Here is a 21,665-nt window from a genome sequence, read left to right as displayed (position 1 = left end):
TTGTTTGTTTGTTTTCCATTGATATTTCCATGTGTGTGTACCCATGTAGGGTGGCATGAGTGGAGGTCAAAGGACAACTTGAGAGTGAGAGTCAGTTTTCTCCTTCAATCATGTAATCATGTGGGTTTTGAAGATGGAATTCAGATCTTCAGCCTTTGTAGCAACAAAGCAAGCAACTTTACCCTGAGCCCTCTCACCAGCCCTGTTTAAAGGTGAGTGAAACATCTATATCCAGATAGGATCAGTAGTGTTGCAGTGAATTGTATACTTTCATACATCAGTAAACTATTTTCCTTTCATCAAAACTAATCTGAGTTGGACACACACACACACACACAAACACACACACACACACACACACACACACACTCCACAGTGAATATGTGGTGGTCAGGGGACAGGGTTCTTTCCTTCTACCATCTAGATTCTGGGGATCAAATTGAGGCTGTTAGAATTGGTAGCAGATGCTTTTACTAACTGGGTCATCTTAGCTAGCTCTATGGATTTATCTAGTGAGAACTCAAGATCCTAAATATACTCCAGACAATTTGTGTCACTTCTTTACAAGAGAAAGAAGACAGAATCTGACTGCCTTACAATGGTGAAGAATGCAGAAGTAAGAAATGCACATATGACGTAATGAATGAAATATATATGAATCTTTTCATCTATATTTAAAACTGTATTTTCCTGAATTTTCAGTTTTTCACAATTAAGTTCCAAGATGAGAGGACAAAAAAAAAAAAAAAAAAAAAAAAGAACTTTATTGCATAATTCTCAAGTTCCAAAACACCTTGCCTATGTTACTCAATTGAAGCTGTACTGGTCCAACTTTAGTGAATGGCCATCAGATGGTATTACTGCTGCATCCCCAGCTGCAGCAATACCTTACATGATGAGCAAAACATAAACAACAGTCTACCACTCATATATTCATCTTTCTCCATTTGCTACTTAAAAGTCATTCCATAATCTTGAATTAAGACTAGAGGCTGATTAACCTACGTTAATTGCTATATCTCCAGAATATGAAAGAATACAGGTATTACTTAGCCTGTGACCCTATTAGATTTTTAGCATATGGTGAAGGCACAAAACTTGAGACTGTTTAAAAGTGTTACTGGTTTGGTGAAGTGATTAAAAACAGTCCTAATATTTTTTATATTATTATTTAATAAAGGGTTCCTTAGTGAAACCTGGAGAGAAAAGAAGGGACTTGATATGAATTGCTACGTTATTAGTATACTGTAGACCTCTATCATTCCATAAAATTAGCAATACGCGTGGTGAGAACATGAGCTCTGATACCTTACAGACATGTGGAAAGCCACGTTCCTCATCCTAGCTGTGCCTCAGTCCCCAGATCTTACTTCTAAGTTGCCGTAAGCATCCTTTACATTTTGAATGTAAGAATTCAACTCTGAAGGGTCTGACAGCTATGGACTGAACCCTTAGTTGCAAGCAAGACATTAGCCCTTGAGACTGAACACTGCAGGGTCTTATGGTGTTGGCTTATGATGTTCTCTTATCTCTGAAAATGAATGCACACTCATCCCAGAGTCCCAAAAATCTTTTATTTTTAGAGTCTGACCTTTTTCTATGAAGGAAAATTCTTAGTCATTCTTAGTATTCATCTGACAAAAATTTTCCATTATTCTTGACATTAAGACATGTAATAGGTGATCTAAAAAAAAAAAAACCACGAACATTTACAAGATTCTTGAGTATCATTTAGTTTCCAGTGATTAGAATTCAGTTGTGCTTGGAAAGGAAGAAGACAGTGGCTGAGCAGCACATGCCTTTTCAAAGACAGCTACAATCAACACTGAGGATGACTAATGCCAAGGTGGACATAATACATTTTCCTCAGAGGAAACAATTTGGTTTCTAAAGAGCATTCACTTCTGACATTTCAATTCCTGATTTCAGTGGCTGCACACTGTGCACTTCTGTGCCACACTTAGGGCAAGTGAAGTGCATGTCAAAAAGGAAGCTACTTTTAACACAGTAGTAACAGAATACGTGCTCACATCCAATGGTGTGAGGCATTGAGGGCCACTCCCCACACAAAGCACACTCTTTGCCACTGCTGGCTAGTGTACTGTCACTACCCACAGTGCCGGTAAGGGGGATGCACCAGGAAGACAATTTGGCTTTCAATTTCTGGATATTGATGAGAGGTAAGAGAAAAATCAGAAACTCGGCAAAGCCATGCCAGAGAAGTTCCCTATTCATGTACTCAAAGCCAACTTCACGCATGTTCTGGGGCTTGCAAAATACAGAATGAATGCCAAGGAGGCGTTCTGTCAAAGTTGCAAACTTTCCTTTTTGCAGGAAAATCAAGAAGTTCATCAACTCACCCAATTTTAAAAGTCCAACCACAAAATTCATGCACTGTTTGGCTTTCCCGAAAGATGCTAAATGACGGTTTCGGAACAAATCATAGCATCGTTCTTCTAACCACCTCCCCCCAATGGTGCACACGGCATACCACAGTTTCTGGTTTTCACTTGGTGGCTGGTATCTTGGGTTGGAAAGAGAATCATTTTTGTACCGAATATTCAAAACTGACTGGCCCACAGTGGCATTTTTGGAGTAGAGGGTGAACCTCCACAGGAAAAGCCACAGAAGTGCTTTCACTTCTGGTTCAAAGCGAGCTAACAGCCCTGGCTTGAATCCATGAAAGCACTGAGTAAACTGGGACCACACGAGCTGCTCCAGGGCCTTGTTCAGTTCAAGTGCATCCAGTTGACTTATCCTCAGCACTCTGTCGGAGCTCTTCATAGTCTCCTCTCTGCCAGCCATGTCTTCTCTGAAGCTGCCTAGGAAACATACAATTAGGGAACATCAAGCAGTGGCAATCTTCTCTTACTGCCTCAGCTGCATGGAAACACAGAAGATGGCCTATTAGTGGTATAAAAACAGCAACAATTTCTTCCTAATTGGAACCTCTCTTTCTTTTCTTTTTCTTTAGTTTATATCTTGCTCCCTCCTCCCTAACCCCATCCTTTGGAACTCATGGGTTAGGGAGTGGGAGGGTAATAGAGAGAGGGATGGATAGAGAGGAAAGGAGGGAGGAAGAGAAAGAAAGGAGGGACATAGAGAGGGAGAAAGGGTGGGAAGGGAAGGGATAGAGGAAGAGAAGAGGAGGGAGAGAGGAGGGAAAAAGAGAGAGAGAGAGAGAGAGAGAGAGAGAGAGAGAGAGAGAGAGAGAGAGAGAGAGAGAGAGAGAGAGAGAGAGAGAGAGAGAGAGAGAGAGAGAGAGAGAGAGAGAGAGCTCACAGCTGTTTATGGACTCCACAAATATACCTCTACATAAAATTGCTTGGGTTGGAATTCTGGAACACAGGCTAAAATCCTGAAAGTAACAGTGGGACCAAATAACACAACAAATGGAAAAAGATGGACTACATAGAACATGGCAATAGATGGTTAAATCAAGGCTTCATTGTGATTTCCAGCCCTTCTGTGGGATTCAAAGGTGTGTTTTTAAAGTAGTCACTTAATCTTTCCCAAATATACTTTACTTACATTTCATTACTAAGATGCTAATTTATACTTTGGATACACAAACTATAAAGTGTTCAAGAAAAAGCATGGGAAAAGATACATACTATAATAACTTCATAAACACAGGAGGAAAGAAATAGATGCTGAAGGAGAAAAAAAACAGTAAGAAAAATCTAAGACATTAATTAATGTTGCTTCAGAAGTTCTATTACTAACCACAGCAGTGAAAACATCTGGTCCTGTAGCAGTTGATATACACATCAGCTGAAATCCGTTACATCTTTTAAATGAACCAGAAACCTCAAGCTGTGACCCAAATTCTTGTTAGTTTCTAAGTGGGTCTCTCCTTGATATACTTTTATGTATGATCTAAAACATGTGGAACTCAGGGAAGTGGAGGGTAAAGTTGTTATTGCAAGGTGGAGGATGAGTAAACTCTGGAGACTTATTGTACAGTATACTTATTAGTCCGCGTGTCTGTTTGAAGCTGGCTGAGATTGCCTTTAAACACACACATGTGGGCGCACTAATGATGGGCTATGATGGATATGTCTGTTTAATGGCAGTACTTACCTCACAATGCATACATATATGAGGTCATCATGTTGTTTACTTTACATATCTAGCCCTTATCAATTACACACCAATAGGCTAGGAAAAAAATACAGTAAAGGGAGTTTCAGAACACTAACCCTCCCCACCCTGGGTTTCTCACTGACAAAACAAAGGGCTACAGACAAAAATGACATTCCATTCTTTTCAAATGTAATTATTTTATGAAATGTATTTAAAGGCAGATGATAAATGTTATTTATTACATAGTAAAAGAACTGAAAACATCCTATAACATATTTGTAGTTCTTGAAATTAGGACTATCTCTGACAACACCAGACATTTTCAAGAAGTGAATTTTAATGCTGCTCATGTGTCCTAGATTGAATTAGTTGCAGCGACCTTATGCATAACAAGTTCAAACACAGGAAACAAAATGACCCTTGGATAATACAGGTTGCCTGGTGACATCGTCCACTAAACCAGACATGAGGAATGATTCTCCCATAGAAATGCCAGTCCCCTTCTGAGGGAGCACTCACCTCTCCTCCTTCCTGTGACCTGTTCAGCACTCAGCGGCCTACCCACAAGGTGGTGGAGAGATCTGCTACAAGTCTGCTCCAAGAGAGCCTTGCCTCATACTTGCCAGGAGCTGTAGTAAAGGAAAGGGATTCAAAAGAGGAAGAGTCCCCCTTCCTCACTCTTCTAATCTAACCCACTGCCAATGGATGGTCAAATGTTTCTGCACTTTTTCTCATGAATTCATCACCTTGTAACTGCTAAAAAAAACCTTTTTCTGAAAAAAAGCTGGGTGTTCTTCCTCCACCAAGACTCATTCTATTGCACTATCTACCTGTTGGCCCATCAGACGCCTCTGTCCACAGGGGAACATTCCAGAACATGCTCCTCCCATGCCCCACATCCTTCTTAAAGCACCACTACAACCATTTGGTTGTTGTTTTGGTTTTTGCTGCTGTTGTTGTTCTTGTTTGTTTGTTTGTTTTTAATTCTTTTGCATGGAACAGGTGTCCCCTTTCTTCAACTGAGAAACCAGGTACTGGCTCAAGGACCACTTCCTTCTGACTTTACATCATGGCCTGGACATCCTGCTTAGCAGTCTGTCTTCCTGATTTGGCCTTTATACTTTGCACACAATGTACTTTTCAATCGTCTATTTCCTCTACGACATGATAAGCACGGATGCTCTGACTCTGGTTTTATCAGAGTTCAATCAGGGCAGCTATCATAATTCCTGGTACATGGTAGCATTTTATAATTACTTGATAAATGGATAAATGAGCAGGATTAAAGTCTAGGGCAGAAAAAAAGAGAGATGAGTAACCTTTAAAATGTTTTCCAACTGCATAATAATACTGGTTCTTATTTACTTCACCATGTCTGTGGTCCATCTGTTATTCACTGCTGTGTTGGGCACAGTGATATGATAGAATGAAAGGCAGTTGTGAGCATGGTGGAGGGCACAATTTACCTAGGTTAAGTGAGGGGGACTGTTGGGGGGATGCTATATAAAACAAACAGGCAAATGCAGTGAAATAGAGTAAGAGATTTGCAAGGGGGAAATCCAGGACACTGTGTTTCTAAGTGCGTTTCTCGTGCCAGGTTCCTGGAGAGGATCTATCCTAGCAGGATCTCAGAAGGAGCAGCAGGGTCAGGATGGTTCCAAGTAGAGGCAATAAGAAGACGGAGGAGTACAAGGACAAGTAGAAGGCTGTGGAGGCAAGCAAGAGACAGATTCTAAAGGCTCTACATTGGAAGCTCAGATCAGGAGTGCTTGGTCACCAGGAACGTAAAAGGACTCAGTAAGCACCTGTAAGGCAAACGCTAGTGGATCTGCTCAGTGCATGCTTGTTCTGGCCACTCTTGAGAATGGATTTCTGCTGGCTGTAAGAAGGGCTGCGAGCACACTGACCATTTAACAGGGTTCGGTTGATCTAGTGGGAGACTAATGGCGGTGCACATTGTAAACCTGTCAGTGGGAACAGAGAAGAAATGAACGCTGAAATCTAAAATGAGGTGGGAGAGCTAACACCATTTGAAGAAGTAAATACAAATAAGTGAGTGGAGTAAGTAACTGGATGGGGACGCAGTGCTTTAACATGGGGAATAAATGAAGGGAAGGCCACACATACAATTTTGAAGTTAGAGGGTTCTATGGGATACCTTGGCAGCTATCATGTAAATGTGGGACAGTGAGCTTGGGTGCACATTTTTATATGGCCAGGCATTTCTGATAAAATTTACTTTACCTAGTTAAACATTAAATGAGGAAGGCAGTGATTCAAGTTCCTGGTGGGCCACATCTCCTCATAATAGTAATAAAAATTCAGCTTTCCTTATAGCAGCAATCTTTTCTTCCTTTGATAAAGATATAAATATGTATAAGAAAGATACATGTATCTTTACTATTCAACACACTCTATACCTTCATTTCTCCAGTGTAGTGGATGTCAAATTGGGGAGTTTACCAGAGTCATTCACAAGATTTGTTAGATTGCTGGGCTCCAGTCTTAAGACTTGGTTTATTAGATATGTAACGGGACCTTAAGATTTTGCCTTTCTCATAATTGCTCTAGTGATCTTGAGATCTTCTGTCTCAAATTCTTAAAAAAACAAAAAACAAAAAACTGAGAATTTTGTCATTTTCAAAGCAAATTCATCTTTCCCCCATCACCTGATGCGTCAGTACTGCACATTCTTCTGTCATTCATTTCTAGCTGGTTTTAATCATTGCAATTACAAAAGCTGGTATAAAACTTTCACTTATCCAAGGCCATTGTTGATGCCACAAAAATCCAGGTCATAACTGGATCTTGGAATACAGAGAAAAAGATCTGTCCTGGCTCTCAAGTAAGGAAGGCAAGCAAGTAAATAGAACTGAGGTGATATTTTTCCTAATGCAATCACATTATACATATAGCAGAAAGAAAAAAAAGAAAACACTATTTGATTAGCTAACAAAAACCTGCATGATTACTTGTCCAATTCAAGTCATCAATGTGCACCCCACATATCTGGTCCCCAGCACTGAGTTTGACAGATGACTTTCCTGCCAAGGAGCAGATGAGCTATTAGGCTTGCTTTAATAGGGCCAGTGGCTCTTATTTAAGTATTTCTAAGTTCTAGAATTGTGAAAGGTCCATATTGGAGTACATAAATATCTTAATCTTCCAGCTCTAGAATTCAGCACAAGGTTTACAGGAGCAGCTCAGGAGTGAGCAACTGTGAGGTTATATGAGGTAGTGGGGTTGGCAGCCAGTCAATGCACTAAGTGAACAGCATATGAACACAGCTAGCTAACGTGATAATTAGGCAGGAGAGCTCAGCCTCAAGCTCCTAACTGATGTTTAGTGAGCAGTCAGTGAAGACTTTCTCAGACACAAATCCTTTTCACAATCTTTCTTTCTAGAGAAATCATACTTGAGATCATGTAGCAAAGAGGAATTTTTAATGACTACCAGGAAAGGAGATTTAAGACTTAACACAGTCTAGCAGATCCAATATTTAACAATACTATACAAAATTCTTTCTTATTCCTTCTGTTATAGTTTAACATTTTTTTCTTTGCTTTTTTCTTCCCTAAGCCTGGCCCCAGTGTAGATTAGGAACAGCTGGGCTCACTTTCCTCCCTCAGTAAGGTCCTTTAGTAGACCAAAAGACTTATTATTAAACTACTCTTCAGCCTTTGCTTCCCAGATGAATAATTTGTTTCTCTGGGTTTTGTTTTAGGGTTTATTTCCAACATTTTAATAGTTTTTGTGACTTACTTTAGTCGTAAACATAGAACAAACACTGTCCATTACATCCCACAGTTTGTCAGGATGGAATGCCTCACCTATATTCTACATCCAGTTTTAGACAACTGTGACAGACTAAGAAAAGTTAAAATCAAACTTTCCTAGGGTCAAGTTCTAGCTGTCTCCTATTTGCTTTGTGATCAAAAAAATTCATTAGCCTCAGGTTCTTCTTCTAAAAGCTGGAAATAACAGCTACTTCAATGGGTTGTTGAGATTAAACTAGATAATTCTACAAAAGTGCCTTGGAAGCTATAAAGAAGTCTTATTACCACATCGTTATTACCTTGGCTAAGGATGGGCATAAAAGAAAAAGAGTAAAAGTTGATTTTGGCAAATCTCTTTCGAAAAGACTGCAATCTTCATTATTACTCACAACAATGCCTAAACCTGTGTCCAAAGAAGTTGTTTCCAGGAAATATTGACTATATCATTAAAATGTAATTGTGGCAGATAAAGTGTAAACATGATATCACTTTATATGTGCTTATGTGAGCCAAGCAGGAAGGCCTGACATGAAGCTTATCCCACATGTAGTTTGTATCTTGTCTGAACAATATCATAAAATGGAATTCCCAGAGAACGGGGTTAGGTTCCACCACTATCAATGCAGTTGGCAACTTAACCCCATCAACACGATTTAGGCTGACTAGAAAACAAAGAAACTTCAGGAGCACACAGACACTATCTCTCTCTGGGGTACTTGGTCACACAGGGCAGGGCACAGGCAGTCTAAGCACTCAACCCTGGTTTATCAACATACTATATTCTGTTCTTCTCTCCCAATCCACTACACCCAGCCCCCTTTTTGGCAGGCACATATCTTTAGAATACTAGCTTTAGAGAAGGGCAGTGCCCAGGAGAGGAAACTGATGAAATAAATATAATTGGAAGTTCAATTAATCTGATTATGGATAGCATCCTCTTCCTTCCACTGCAGCATAATAAGATTTGTCCCCTAATAGGCGTGAAGTGCAGGGAAAAAATGCCATAAATGCCTTTAAATCACATAAAATCATTTTCAACATAATGGAAGTAGTCTGTGTTTTAGTGACTTCTAATTCTCTGACAAATACTTATTCAATTTAACTAATACTCATTGGGCATATAAATGCCAGGCAATCTCCTAGGTAGCAGATTTGATGTAAATATTTATTATCAATGAACTTCCTTTTTTCATGTACTTTAACACAACAGAGCTTTAGTAAAATCAGAACTGGTCATAGTGCTCAGAATCAAAAGATATATTTCAAAATATGAAAATACTAAAACAGGGCCACAAAATTGCTGAGGGAAGACGATAAGTATCTTTCTTATTTAGGACAAAGAAACAGGCTGTGCTAAAGTCCTGAGATGTGCACTCCTGGTTAAGAGCTTGCTGAGGCTCTTGGAGATTTCAGCAGAAGCTGCTGTGACGTACCCTTGGTTGGCTAATCAGTGTGTTTTCACGTCACCTGCCTGCAAAGAAGGGCGTCATCTGATGAAACCAGAGAGATGGGCTGCTGCGCTATGGCACAGTGGGCAAAGCACTTAGGCTGGTAGGGGTGCTACAGGTATGCCCATCATTGAGAAGAGATATAGCATCATAGAAGGTTAGCCTGACATCACAGTTCACTGAGAGGTCAACTGTTGTTCAAGAGACCAGTTACAAGACTTCTATAATCCAAAGATTGTCCAAGATGGCAGCAAATTTTTGGAGAAGATGAATCATTTTCAATAAGAACTAGGTGAATAAAAAGATTATACTTTTGGATAAAAAAAAATGTCTATTACTTTTAGTAACCCAGTACTTTCTTGGCTCCTGCTACTGTCACTGCCTAAAGCAATGCTCAACCATTGGCCAGTTCACAGGTGCTTTACCTTCAAAGCTTTTTATTTTTTATTTTTTTGAAATTTTTGCAAAAATATTTTTTTAATTTATTTTTTATTTAATCAATTTATTTAGATTACAACTCAATTGTTATCCCATCACTTGTATCCCCCTATATCTCCCTCCCTCTCGCTTTTACCCTATCCCCCTCCCCTAGGCCTATGACCAAAGGGGACCTCCTCCCCCACTATATGGTCAGAGGCTATCAAGTCTCATCTTAGTAGCCTGCTTATTCTTTCTTTGAGAGCCACCAGGCCTCCTCACCAAGGGGAGGTGGTTCAAAGCTTTAACTAAGTTTTAGCAATTCCCATATCTTTGGATCTTTTAGAGTGCTACTTAGCTTCAAATATGTTGGCCAAAAGTTGAAGAGTTAAAAAAAATACAAATCAATTTGTCAATCTTTTTGCTTTTGTTAGCTGAAATTATTCTGAATTAAAACAATAACAGATTGATATTTTTTTCAAAATGCTCAGACAAGTTTCACCCTATTGCACCCTTTAATACTCTACTCTAGCGCGCTTTCTCTCATTCTCTAAACCACACTAATATTAAGAAATATTTATTATTCAGGCAAAGAGTGAATACTTTAAATTACTTAATCACATAATAGTGATTAAAATTATAATTTGTGATATATATTAGCATTAGAGACAATTCTAGTACTTTAAGGATACATGGAAGAGCTGCTGAAGGCAAAGTGAAAAACAGATAAAAAGTATAATACCTCCTAGGGCTAAGGTAATTAAACTAACTTGTCACATAAATATGTTTAAGACCAAATGACCCAGCACTAAGAACTGTTAAAAAGGTCCCCTGCTGACATTTTATCAGGGGACATGCCACACTGCTTTTCTTTCAGATAAAAAAAAAAAAGTCCTGAAAAACAGGTTTTTGAAGAGCAGCAACACAGAATCTTATGCTTTAAATAACTCCTGTTTTCTTTTTGATTTTCATTTTAAAAATACAAACTTTATCATCTACATACATTGAAAAAACATAGCAGAAGATTTTAATCTCATTGAGGAAGAAGGAAGTTTTCAGTATGTACTTTAGAGATTTTATTGAGTGTGGTGCAAATTATAAATGAATATATTTTATTTAAAAACACATTATTGACAGAAATCTATCAATAATAATGTGGGTATTGTCAAGGGCCTGTCAATATTAATGTAATTATGATTAAGAGGATAACATGGATTTTTAGCTATAATACCAAGTAACATCTCCTACATTACTGCTATCAATATACACATTATTATTGACCTGTTCTGGGACTCTCAGTACTAGATGTATTACCATTAAACATACTTGTCAATGCACACTGCCTACAGAAATTCTACATTTAAATTTACAGTCCTGTAAGTGTTGTCAGCAGAATCTTCCGAATTCTGATTAATCTCTAAGTTATCAAATGTGCCTCTCCGCGGCCAGGTCCTTCTGCCACTTCACCATAGGGAACTCATTCTTAGTAGGACAAAATCACTGCAGTACTGTCTTAGTGACTCTTCTAAGCAAAGCGGATGGAATTATAACGTCATTGTATTTTTCTCTGGGTTTTTGTAAGTTTTAAGCTAAAACGTCATACTTGGAGGTTATGTGAATAATCTCTACGTGCAGATCTTAAGTTTTGAATTTATGTTCTACTATTTTATCTTCTTTGTGTAGTCAGATAGATTTACTGTCCATTGTACTGAAATCAATACTAGCAAACGGGACTTACATCAAAAAAGGTCTGAACTGGATTCCCAGAGCACATTTCTAACACAGGTAAAGGGTAAAGCCACAGAAGAGATCCATTAGAATGCCAGCACCTCCGGCACTCTGAACAGGGCTAACAACCAACAATCTGTAAGTTCAAATCCCAGTCTGCCAGACTTGCTCAATGAATTGCCACTATACTGTTGTTCCTCCCTCCATGACAAATGAATTCGGTTTCAATACTTTGTAGAGCCCGTGTGATAAATCACAGTAATGCTCATTTGGGTATATCTAACACACATAAAGTTTTCAAACTCTGGCCATTAAGTCTCAACATTCCTGTGACTTGAGCACAGTTCTTAATCAAAATTCTAGTATTTTCTTAACTTTTCTAAAATATGTATGCAAGACAAAAGAAATGCAAAGTTCTCACAAAGGAGAGCAGTGATAAGCTACTTACCAACAAGAAGCTGTACTTTCCCCATTTGTAAAGACAGAAGAAACCAAAAGTAAATAGTAATTTCCAAGACTACAATTCATCTTACACACACACACACAGACACACACACACACACGCACACGCACATACACACACTGGCCTTGCTTATTTTAGCTAGTATGTACTTGTTTCAGTACCTAAAGTTAACCAAAACACTATTTTAAAGCCTTAAAACAAAATGTTCAACACCTTGACCTATCATCACCCATTAAAAAAATAAATAAAATAAATAAATAAATAAAGCAAGCTACAAGGTTTGACTATTCCATTCTTTCAGAAAGCTGCTATTTCTCCATCATTCAGAGGGCATGCTGCGATACTAAAGAGATGTTTGGGTGCACACAGGAAAAGGCAAGTCAAAGAGACTCTAGACAAGTCATTTTACTGCAACTCGTTCTTTATCACCTGTAAACAAAAATGGTAATTTACCAGGAGTGTTTTAGCAAAGCTTGGAAGAAGGAAGAAATTAGAAAACAAACCAAAACAACCCTTTGCAACTGGAGACATCGTAATAGTGAAAACTGGCTTTGAAAAACATAAATATAGCAGGATACATGATGATAATCATAGAAAAAATGAAACAAAAAGTAGGGTATACAAAGACTAGTAACTGCTATAAAGTCACAGGGCTAGAAGTAGCAGAGCCAGGCTCTGTACCTGTGCCCTAAACCAACAAGGTGATGATGGCCCAGGTGTGTAACTACTTTAAGGTGGCAGCAGAGGACATACTGAAGGAGTTATTTTCATTAAGTGAACCGATACCAACTGCAGTGAACTTGTAATCCAAGCAGGCACAGCCAAACAGATGAAATACCGGAAGAAAGTACATCTTCACATCATTCCATTAATTCAGGGATTTGAAAGATCAAATTGCTTAGAATTCCAAATAACTTGAAAATTATTAGAACATAAATTTAACTGCAATTTTATGGCAAAAGAGAAGGGAAAAATATCTCCAAACAAAGAGGTATCATTCATGGAACAGGACAAATTACCATGTGACATATAATTGTATCAGATACTACATATTTCCTTTATATTGTGTCCTGAAATTCTTCTAAAATAGTAGCTGTTATTATCTTTACTTTAAGACAATAATAATTTATGGTCAAGTAACAATTAGTAAACTTCTGGTAATCATTACAAAAATGTAGAACAGAAACTTAGAATGGATGAGCAGTTGGTGAGCTCGGATGAAATGTAATTCCGCACCATGAAAAGCAATGTTTTTGCTCCTCACGATCATCCAGAAGACCAAATTCATACCCAAACTTTCTAAATTACAGATGAAGAAAGAAATTAAAGGAATGTGGTAAATCATCCATGCTCTCAGCCACATGCCCTCCCCCTGTACATGCGGTCAGAGAATCAGTCAAAAAGATTGAATGTCAAACCTAAACAAAGAGACTTATATGGGTGAAAAATGTGGCAAGATCATTAATTCTGAATACAGATTTATATTTAAGGTAGATGTTATGCCAACTCATCCACTGAACACAGGGGTTAGACAGGATCGAGACAGAATTACTTTCGAGCTCATGGCTTATGTGTCTTAATAAGAAAGGAAAGACAACTTACTTTACTTACTCAGGAAAGAAAACTGAGCTCTGAGAAAAAGGAATACATATTAAATAGAGCAAAAAAAAAAAAAAAAAAAAATATATATATATATATATATATATATATATATATATATATATATATATAGAAAGAGACTTTTGACTGTTGTACTGAAGGAAATAGGCTGTAAAGACACATAGCTCACAGTGGGGGAGGTGGAGGGGGGGCGCTGGGGAGCGAGCACACATGGGCCTCTTCCTGCCCTTCCCCTTCCCTATCTCCAGTACCTCGTGTATAAACCATAGTACTGGGCTGAAAGCAACAGCCCCAGACTCACAGTCATGCAAAATCAGTGCAGCCTGGTTTCTCTCCCATTCTGAAGGAAAGAAGAGGGACACGGAACACTCACAGGCTACTTTTACTTCACAGGAAAAAGACAGGGAATATGTAGCCTATCTGGCTGTCCAACTCAGAGACCAAGAAAGGGGGTAGGGGGTTGCAATCTCACGTGAACATTGCTTTAGGCATGAAACCTGACATGGCTCATACTTTATGTTGCTTTGTAGTGTAGGAACCTGAAAATCACTTAATGCAAGATCCTCAATTTTACTAGAGAAGCAACAGCTAACGAGTCAGCTCCTATCTTCAAGGCACAGAAACTGAGTCGTCAGACAGAAAAAACACTGCACACACAGACTTGAATGATCATCAGCTTAAGCAAATCTTAATTACAGTGAAAAGAGATTTTTGGGGAAGAAGGTAAATTAGGAATTATGTCCCATCAAAGGCAAAACTAAATGTCAAGCATTATTTCATAAAATGAAACAGCATTATCGTATTTGTAGCTTTTACAAATTATGAATACATAATTTTGGGAAGCCCGAATAACCAAATGAGTGCATGCTGAGAACAAATGAACAATTGTACTAAGAGAGAGAATTTTCCTGCTAAAAGGAACAGACTGATCATCTGGTCCAAGATATGAATGAAATCTTAACAGGAACACTGTTATAAAAGAACACATAAATAGCTGTGCTTGTTAAACTACAGCTGACGGTCGGCTTGCTTTGTCTCTCCTCTGCATGGCTCCAGGAAATTTCTACAAAAGTTCTTTTATGGAACAATTTTAAAACCACAGATTGAGTGCTACCTCAAATTACTAAAGAAGAGAATTAGACCAAAAGGTAAAGTTGGGCAGAAGCAAACTATAATCAAGACTAGAACCTAATTCTTTTCATTTTAGTGGCCTATTATGTTCTGTTACTTTACTTTAAAAAAAAAAAAAAAAGTTCTTTTTTCTAACTAATTCTACTGACTCCTCTTTCAAATCTCCTGGCTCATGGTCTTTCAACTGTAATCGTTCTGGATACAAGTAATTGGAAATACAAAGGAGATCAAGTCAATAAAAAGAAAGAAAAGTCAGCCACTCCAAACGCATTCTGTTCAGGTTTAACTAAAGGCCACACATTCCTGGAAGGTGTTTTGACTACAAACTGGTAAGGGGGTGGGGGATGGAACTCTTAGTCAGCCAGGAACTATCCAAAATTGTCAACATGACAATCTGGCAAAGGGTGACATAGAAAATTTAAAGCTGATGATTGAAAGACCTTCAATCCGTGAAAAGCCCTTTTACTAAGTATCTGGTGTGTGAAAAATGGTACATAAATTAGCGAACCAATGACTTTTAAGGACCCTAAAAGAAAAACAAATTATCATATTCCTTACAACAAACTCATGAATTTCACTGCACTTCACAAGCTATTTCATTTAAAAAAAAAAAAAAAAACCTTCAATGGCTCTGCCCACAGACACCAAAACTGAGTTTAAGTGAATGGGCTCTCAAAAAGGCTGAAACTTCAGTATACTGAAAAGCAAAATCTTTTTCATAAGCCCCTGATTATGGACCCCGAGAGATTCTTAAATTAGAGTTTAAGAAGTCACTCTAGTACTGTTAATGGCGACGAGATTCCGGGACCTTCTGAAAAGTCTCATCTGGCAATGCAGTAGCTCCTTCCTAGCCGTGTCGCTCAGTTTGTGTGACAACGTTATACTAGGGGGAAACTAGGAGTTTGGATTTGTTTTGTTGCCTTTCCGGAAACCCAGACACAGACTGGCTCCTTCCATTAAGACAGGAAGCCACCGCGGCCTGCAGCCAGGGCGAGCATCGCAAGGCCGTGCTCCGGGACCGCGGAAGCTTCGCTCCGAGCCGACACTGACCTGCGGGGTCCGCGAAACGCTCGGGCGCCGCGGAACCTTTCCTCAAACATTCTCTGGAAAGCTGGGCTTTTCCTAGCCGAAAGTGCGCTACCCACGCTTCCGCAATTCGCGGGCTTCCGGAAGGGCACAAGACCCGGAAGTAGCTGCAGAGAAACTCGGGAAATTACCGCCAGTGTTTGTACCTAAGCTGAGGAAAGCCGACGGCCCAGCCACGGAAAATGCCGAGGAGCCGAGAAGCCGAAGGGCCGAAGGGCCGAGTTGCCGAAGAGGACACTCCTAGCCCTGGGATTGGTCCGCAAAGCTGCCTCTGATTGGCAGAAGAGTCATGAACCGTTCAGCGCGGGGTCGGGGTCTGGCGTGAAGAGGCTTCCGTGTCAAAGTCCCGCGGGATAGTCGGGCTCAGCGGTCGGGCTCCGGGCCCAAGGCCAGCACCTCAGGCCGCTAGACAAGCGACTCCGAGTGGTGGCAGGGCGCCTGCGCACCCTGGAGATGTCCTTGTAAGGAGGGCGCCCTCTGGCCTTAGTGGGTGTGGTCAGACCTTGTCCCCAAATGTGTGGCACTGGGTCCCCATCAGTCAGCTCCTCGGAACAGAGGATGCAAGACACCGCCGGGTAAAGGCAACCCAGGGGACATGACCTTGCTTGTGGGTTGGTCCTAAGGTTCTTAGGAAACCAGGTAGAGTGCTACACAGAAGTTTTAAGATCCCTTAATGCTAGCAACCTCATCCCTTCACCAGCTGAACTCTAATTTGTGATTCTTATCCCCGCCCCAAACCATCTCCTTGTATTTCGTTTCAAGAATTACCCAGTGCACTAGCGAGCACTTATTCAAAGCACGACGCGTGGACAAAGTAAAGGAGAATGGAATAAGGAACCCCAGAACAGGAGTAGCTTCTGTGCGTTACAGGGGATCTTGGGAGCAAAGTAGGCTGGAGGAGGAGGAAGACAAACTTGAAACAAATGCTTCTCTACCAAGAGACCCTAACAGTATAGAAGACACAGTAGGAGGAGCTACAGGTTGATAGGGTATAGAGTCAGGTAAGGACAAGAGGGAGGCATCTGCAGACACATCCCGTGTACCCGCCCCATGGTGGCCACTATCTTCTTGTGACTGGTTTGAAATTAGTCTACTCGGACTGTAAGGTACGGGCATGATTCTAAGGCAGCATGACAGGATAAAAAAATGCTCATCATTTTTACGTGTTAGTATATTGAAAGTGTCCCCAAAATTTTAAAGCAATGTGGTTGGACGCTGTTCAAGAGAGTAAATTCTATGAAGATGAGCAAGCCTTGGACTCATGTAGGAAAGTGTCCACGTTGCCCTTCTTAGAAATGCCCAAGGCTACACTGTGATTCACTTAATTTTTGTTTGCTTTTAGCTTTTGCTGTGTAGCCATGGCTGGCCTCAACAGCATTTTTATTTCAGCTGTTAAGTGCTAGGAAAACAGCTGTATATTATCTTTTCTTGTTTCACTTGATTTTTATGAGAAGGACAAAGGTGACACCAAGGAGAGTGCTCAGCAATTAAAGTTGCTTTCTGCCAAGCAGGAGGACAAAACTGGATCCCAGATACTCACATGATGGAAAGAACACCTCCTCTTGAATCCTTCACTATGATTGCCCCATATACATACATGCACACACGCAGTAAAGTACATGTAAACACATGCACACATGTGCTCACTCGGTAATGGATAGAGAAGACATTTTCAGAAAATATTTCCAATTCAAGGAGCTTTTAATAGGTCTCATGAACATCACAGTATCTTGATAATGAACATCCCAACTTCATAGGAAATTTGAATTATGTTAGGTGACTTAAGAATCCCAGGAAGCATAACATGTAAAATTTCAGCTGAGAATATATTCTGGATTTAGTCTTTGTTATTTTTCACGACAGGGTTTTTCTGTATAGCCCTGGTTGTCCTGGACTCATTTTGTAGACCCGGCTGGCCTTGAACTCACTGAGATTAGACTGCCTCTGCCTCCTGGGAGCTAGAATTAAAGGCATGCACCACATTGCCTAGTTTGGATTTAGTCTTAACATCATGTACTTCTGTCTTTATTTTTGTAGTGAGCTAGTAGTTTCAAAAACTTTATTTTAATAATTGTAAAGGTTGCCTTAAAAATGCAACCTTCATTTATTGAACAAAAGCTTGGGCCAGGTTTTCCTCCTGGGCCAGGAATATTGCTAGACAGTGTTAATGAGCATAAAAGCCAAAGAGAAGACAGACATGGCCTTTATTTCCAGGAGCTAATAAGGATCAAGTCGTGACTATGTAGATAATAAGCAAGGCATAGTTGATTCTGCTTTTGTAAATTCAACACATTAATATTTTAAGCCTAGAATTATTCATACAGATGTGCTAAGAAAGAGCCTTGTGAAGACTTGACAGTGGTCTTTTAAAAAGTACTGAAAATATACTTCATTTACCATGAGAGTTTAAAGAAGAAAAATTGATTGTTCTTTTACCTTTAAGGGCAAAGAACACATTAAATTATAACAGCATCTTATATCCTCCTTTTGCCTTTTAGTGACTTTTAGAATCTAAAGAATTGAACAATAAAAATGTTAAGAACACATTGATTTATGCCTCTAACATATTTTAAAATTGCTGACTTTAAGATGTTACATTTATATTAGCAAATTACATTATTCTTAAATCAATATAAAATTGGGCCTTTTAAGAAATAGTTGATCATACAATCATGTTTACTGTTGCTGCTATTAAGAATTACTACACACTTAGCACCTCAAAACAACTTAATTCTTATTTTATATCTCAGGATGGGCCTTAGTGCAGCAAAATCAAGGTATCAATATGCCCTGTCTTTTCTTCTAGGGGCTCAGTGGAGGAACGTGGTGCTCACTGGTTGCTGCTCTCAGAGTGAGGCCTTCCTTCCTTCCTTCCTTCCTTCCTGCCTTCCTTCCTTCCTGCCTTCCTTCCTTCCTTCCTTCCTTCCTTCCTTCCTGCCTTCCTTCCTTCCTTCCTTCCTGCCTTCCTTCCTTCCTTTTCTGATTGTTGTTAGCAGAGGAGTATATTCATTGCCTGGACACAGTCTCTATTTTTGTTGTGCCTGTCTTCCTCCATCTTCTGATTAGTAATGGGGATGAGACCCTCAGCTCTTCGTTTCTTTCCATTTACTGTCCTTACGTATCTCTAATGACATGTCTTTAGCAATATCCATTTGATTATATTGATTCTCCTCATGTCAACACATTTTAAATGTTAATCACATTTTCAAAGTCCTTGTTACCACCTTAAGGTAACCTAAGGTTGTAGGGATTAAGACACACTTTTCAGACTCTAGTTGCCTCTCAGTTAATGCCTCAGCTGCTTAGAACACCAGATGCTGTTGTGACAGTCCTCGCCTGGTATTTAAAGCAATATCCAGTTTAACTTCTCTCATTTCTGACTAGCTGTCAACAAGCCTTGAGGGAGGCCTATTTCTCAAGGGGTGGCGAAGGGGTAATGGCACCTTGGGTTCCTGTCTGTGATTCTTTCCAATACCACTTCTAAAAACTTACTTTCTCCTTGACTATTTACTACCATTGCCTTAATTTCTGTTCATGTATTTACAGATGTGCACTAAGGAGTTGATGGCCTCTAGCTTTGCTACCCTTCAGGTATGTCCTCCCTTGTTTGCTAGAATGGTTTTCTTAATATTAAACTCCACAAATCCTTCATTTTTCAAACCCTGTAAGGACTTGTGAAAATAACTTCTATTCGCCTGCTAAAGTTTTTGTCTGGGTGGCTTACTGCCTCCTTCTGCTAACCTAGGCCTAGTCCTGGAAGCTTCTAGCCTCTGTACAATCGAACCTAGGCCTAGAATGTTTTCAGCCTTTGAGACTTCTGCTTAATAAACTCAATCCTTTCCTGTTCTTATTGTGTCTGGGCTGGCTGGTTCAACTCAGCTGTCATGTTCTGAATTAAAATTCCTCTACGATTTCCCTCTTTCTGTTTATGCTAAAAAGTGTTCACAGTTTAACTTTTACTATAGAAACAATTATCAGTCCCACAAACTTAACAGTCCACATGTCCATCCTCCATGATTGCAGTCCTGCTCATCTGTCCTTCAGCAACAGTCCATCTCAGTATCAAGGCTTTCCAGTCTGCTAGTCTGATAAAGCATCTGTCATTCTTCAGCTATTTTGTTGAGCCATCTCCATGCAGGGGGGTCTGCTTTCTATGTCATCTGCATTGCTATCTTTTGTGTCTCTGCCTCTCTTCCTGAATCCTGCCTTTTATTTAGAAGCTGCTGCTTTTTTGGGGCGGTTGCTTACATCTAAAAGGTTTATGAAGTGATTTTTAGAGAATATATATGTATGCATATATAATTACTTTCTTATCATAATTTGCTTAGATTGTTGGAAAAATATAACTGGTGGTTTAAAGTATGAGACATGGAACTAGAGTACTTGAATTCTTCCTTTTTCCCTTACAAAGCTGTGTGATCTCAGGCAAGTTCCTTGACCCTGGCACCTTAAAACAAAACAACAGTAACAGATTTTTATGGTTAATTAAGTAAGTTAATGATTTAATAAAATGTTTGTAACTGTTTTCCACATAGTGAATATTCTATAAGTATTTGTTAAATAAAAATGATATTTTCTATTCTATTTCTATTCTGACTGCTTTTGATATGTTATGATTTTGTTGCAACCTATGTTTTAAATAGCTCCATGATTTACAATTGGATTGTTTAATCTCTATTACTTTATACATCTTATAATGATCACCTATACTCTTTAAGAGCTTGGGTATAGTCTTTTATCATTAGGAGTTTACAGCCTTTTCTATTTTACTGTTTTTATATTGCTATTATAATAAATTGACATAAACCTAGTGGCTTAAAACAACATCAGTTTAATAGCATATTCTGCATGTCAGGAGTCCAACACTGATCGCAGTAGCATAACACAAATCTCAGCAAGCTGTCAGCAACCTGTATTAGGTTTGGAGCCTCCAGGCTAGAATCTGGTTTCTTGGCTTTCTACCTTCTAGAAGCTCTTTAGCATTTATTGACTCATGGCCCCTTTCTTCCTTCTTCAAAGATTGAAATGTTGAGTCTCTTTAATAACTCTTCTGTTTTTACATTTCCTTCTCTGACTACTGGTAGGAAATATTTTCTGCTTTTAAGAATTCTTGTGATAATGGATTGAACTAGAAATTATGATAATGAGTGAGTTCACCCAGAAGCAAGAAGAGACAAATTGTATATACTCATTTATATCGAGACACTAGCCCAAGGGGCATGTCCCATTAAAGACTTTACTTACCAAAAAAGTGAGTCAGAGGGGAGGACATCCTATTGGGACTTTAGGTGAGAGAAACATGGGAGAATGGGGAAATAGAAGGATCCAGAGGGTCCTGGAAACCTAAAAGAAGAACATTATGACTGGTGGATCTGGGTCCTGGGGTCCTGCTCAAACTATGGCACCAGCCAAGGAAAATATAGTCAGTAAACTTCGAACCCCTCCCCAGACCTAGCTGATGGACAGGACATTCTCCACCATTGAGTGGAGAGTGAAGTCTGACTTTCATACAAACTCTAGTGCTCCATTTTTGACCACATCCCCTGGATGGGGAAGCCTGGTAGCACTCAGAGGAAGGATAACAGGTCACCAGGAAGAGACTTGATTCTCTATTAGCATATACAGGGGGAAGAGGTCCTCCTTAGTCACAGACATAGAGGAGGGGAGTAGGGGGGAAGCAGGAGGGAGGGAGGAATGGGAGGATACAAGGGATGGGCTTACAATTGGGATATAATATGAATAAATTAATAAAATATTTAAAAAATAATAATTCCTGTGATGACATTGGAACCTCCTCGATGTTCTACTCCAGGTCTTTCTATCTCATGATCCTTATTTTCATCTTCTGTGCCTCTTAAACTATGCACTATTTTTGTTGTTGTTGTTGTTGAGAAAATCTTTTCAAGTTCT

The 21,665-nt window shown here is 39.3% G+C and overlaps 1 protein-coding gene across 2 annotated transcripts; it reads right to left on the bottom strand.

The window, feature by feature from the left end:
• Positions 1 to 1,560: 1,560 nt before the first annotated feature.
• Positions 1,561 to 15,933, bottom strand: Pex2 (peroxisomal biogenesis factor 2). Of its 2 annotated transcripts, none has more exons than XM_051158505.1 (3): positions 15,902 to 15,933; positions 4,606 to 4,715; positions 1,561 to 2,822 (listed from the first exon to the last, which is right to left on the bottom strand). In XM_051158505.1, exon 3 carries the CDS (start codon positions 2,803 to 2,805, stop codon positions 1,888 to 1,890), a length of 918 nt encoding a protein of 305 aa, XP_051014462.1. In that variant the 5' UTR covers positions 2,806 to 2,822; positions 4,606 to 4,715; positions 15,902 to 15,933; the 3' UTR covers positions 1,561 to 1,887. The 2 variants fall into 2 exon arrangements, with proteins under 2 accessions (XP_051014462.1, XP_051014470.1); XM_051158513.1 differs by having other exon boundaries at positions 1,561 to 2,818; positions 15,902 to 15,928.
• Between the last annotated feature and the right edge of the window lie 5,732 nt (positions 15,934 to 21,665).

The sequence above is a fragment of the Acomys russatus genome, chromosome 2, assembly GCF_903995435.1.
Source record: "Acomys russatus chromosome 2, mAcoRus1.1, whole genome shotgun sequence".
Taxonomy (NCBI): Eukaryota; Metazoa; Chordata; class Mammalia; order Rodentia; family Muridae; genus Acomys; species Acomys russatus.
The sequence above is the reverse complement of the archived record's forward strand: the minus strand, read 5'-3'. Positions and strand labels throughout refer to the sequence as shown.

Excerpts from the sequence above, each read along its gene's own strand:
- Pex2 (XM_051158505.1), bottom strand. The coding sequence starts at position 2,805 with ATGGCTGGCAGAGAGGAGACTATGAAGAGCTCCGACAGAGTGCTGAGG.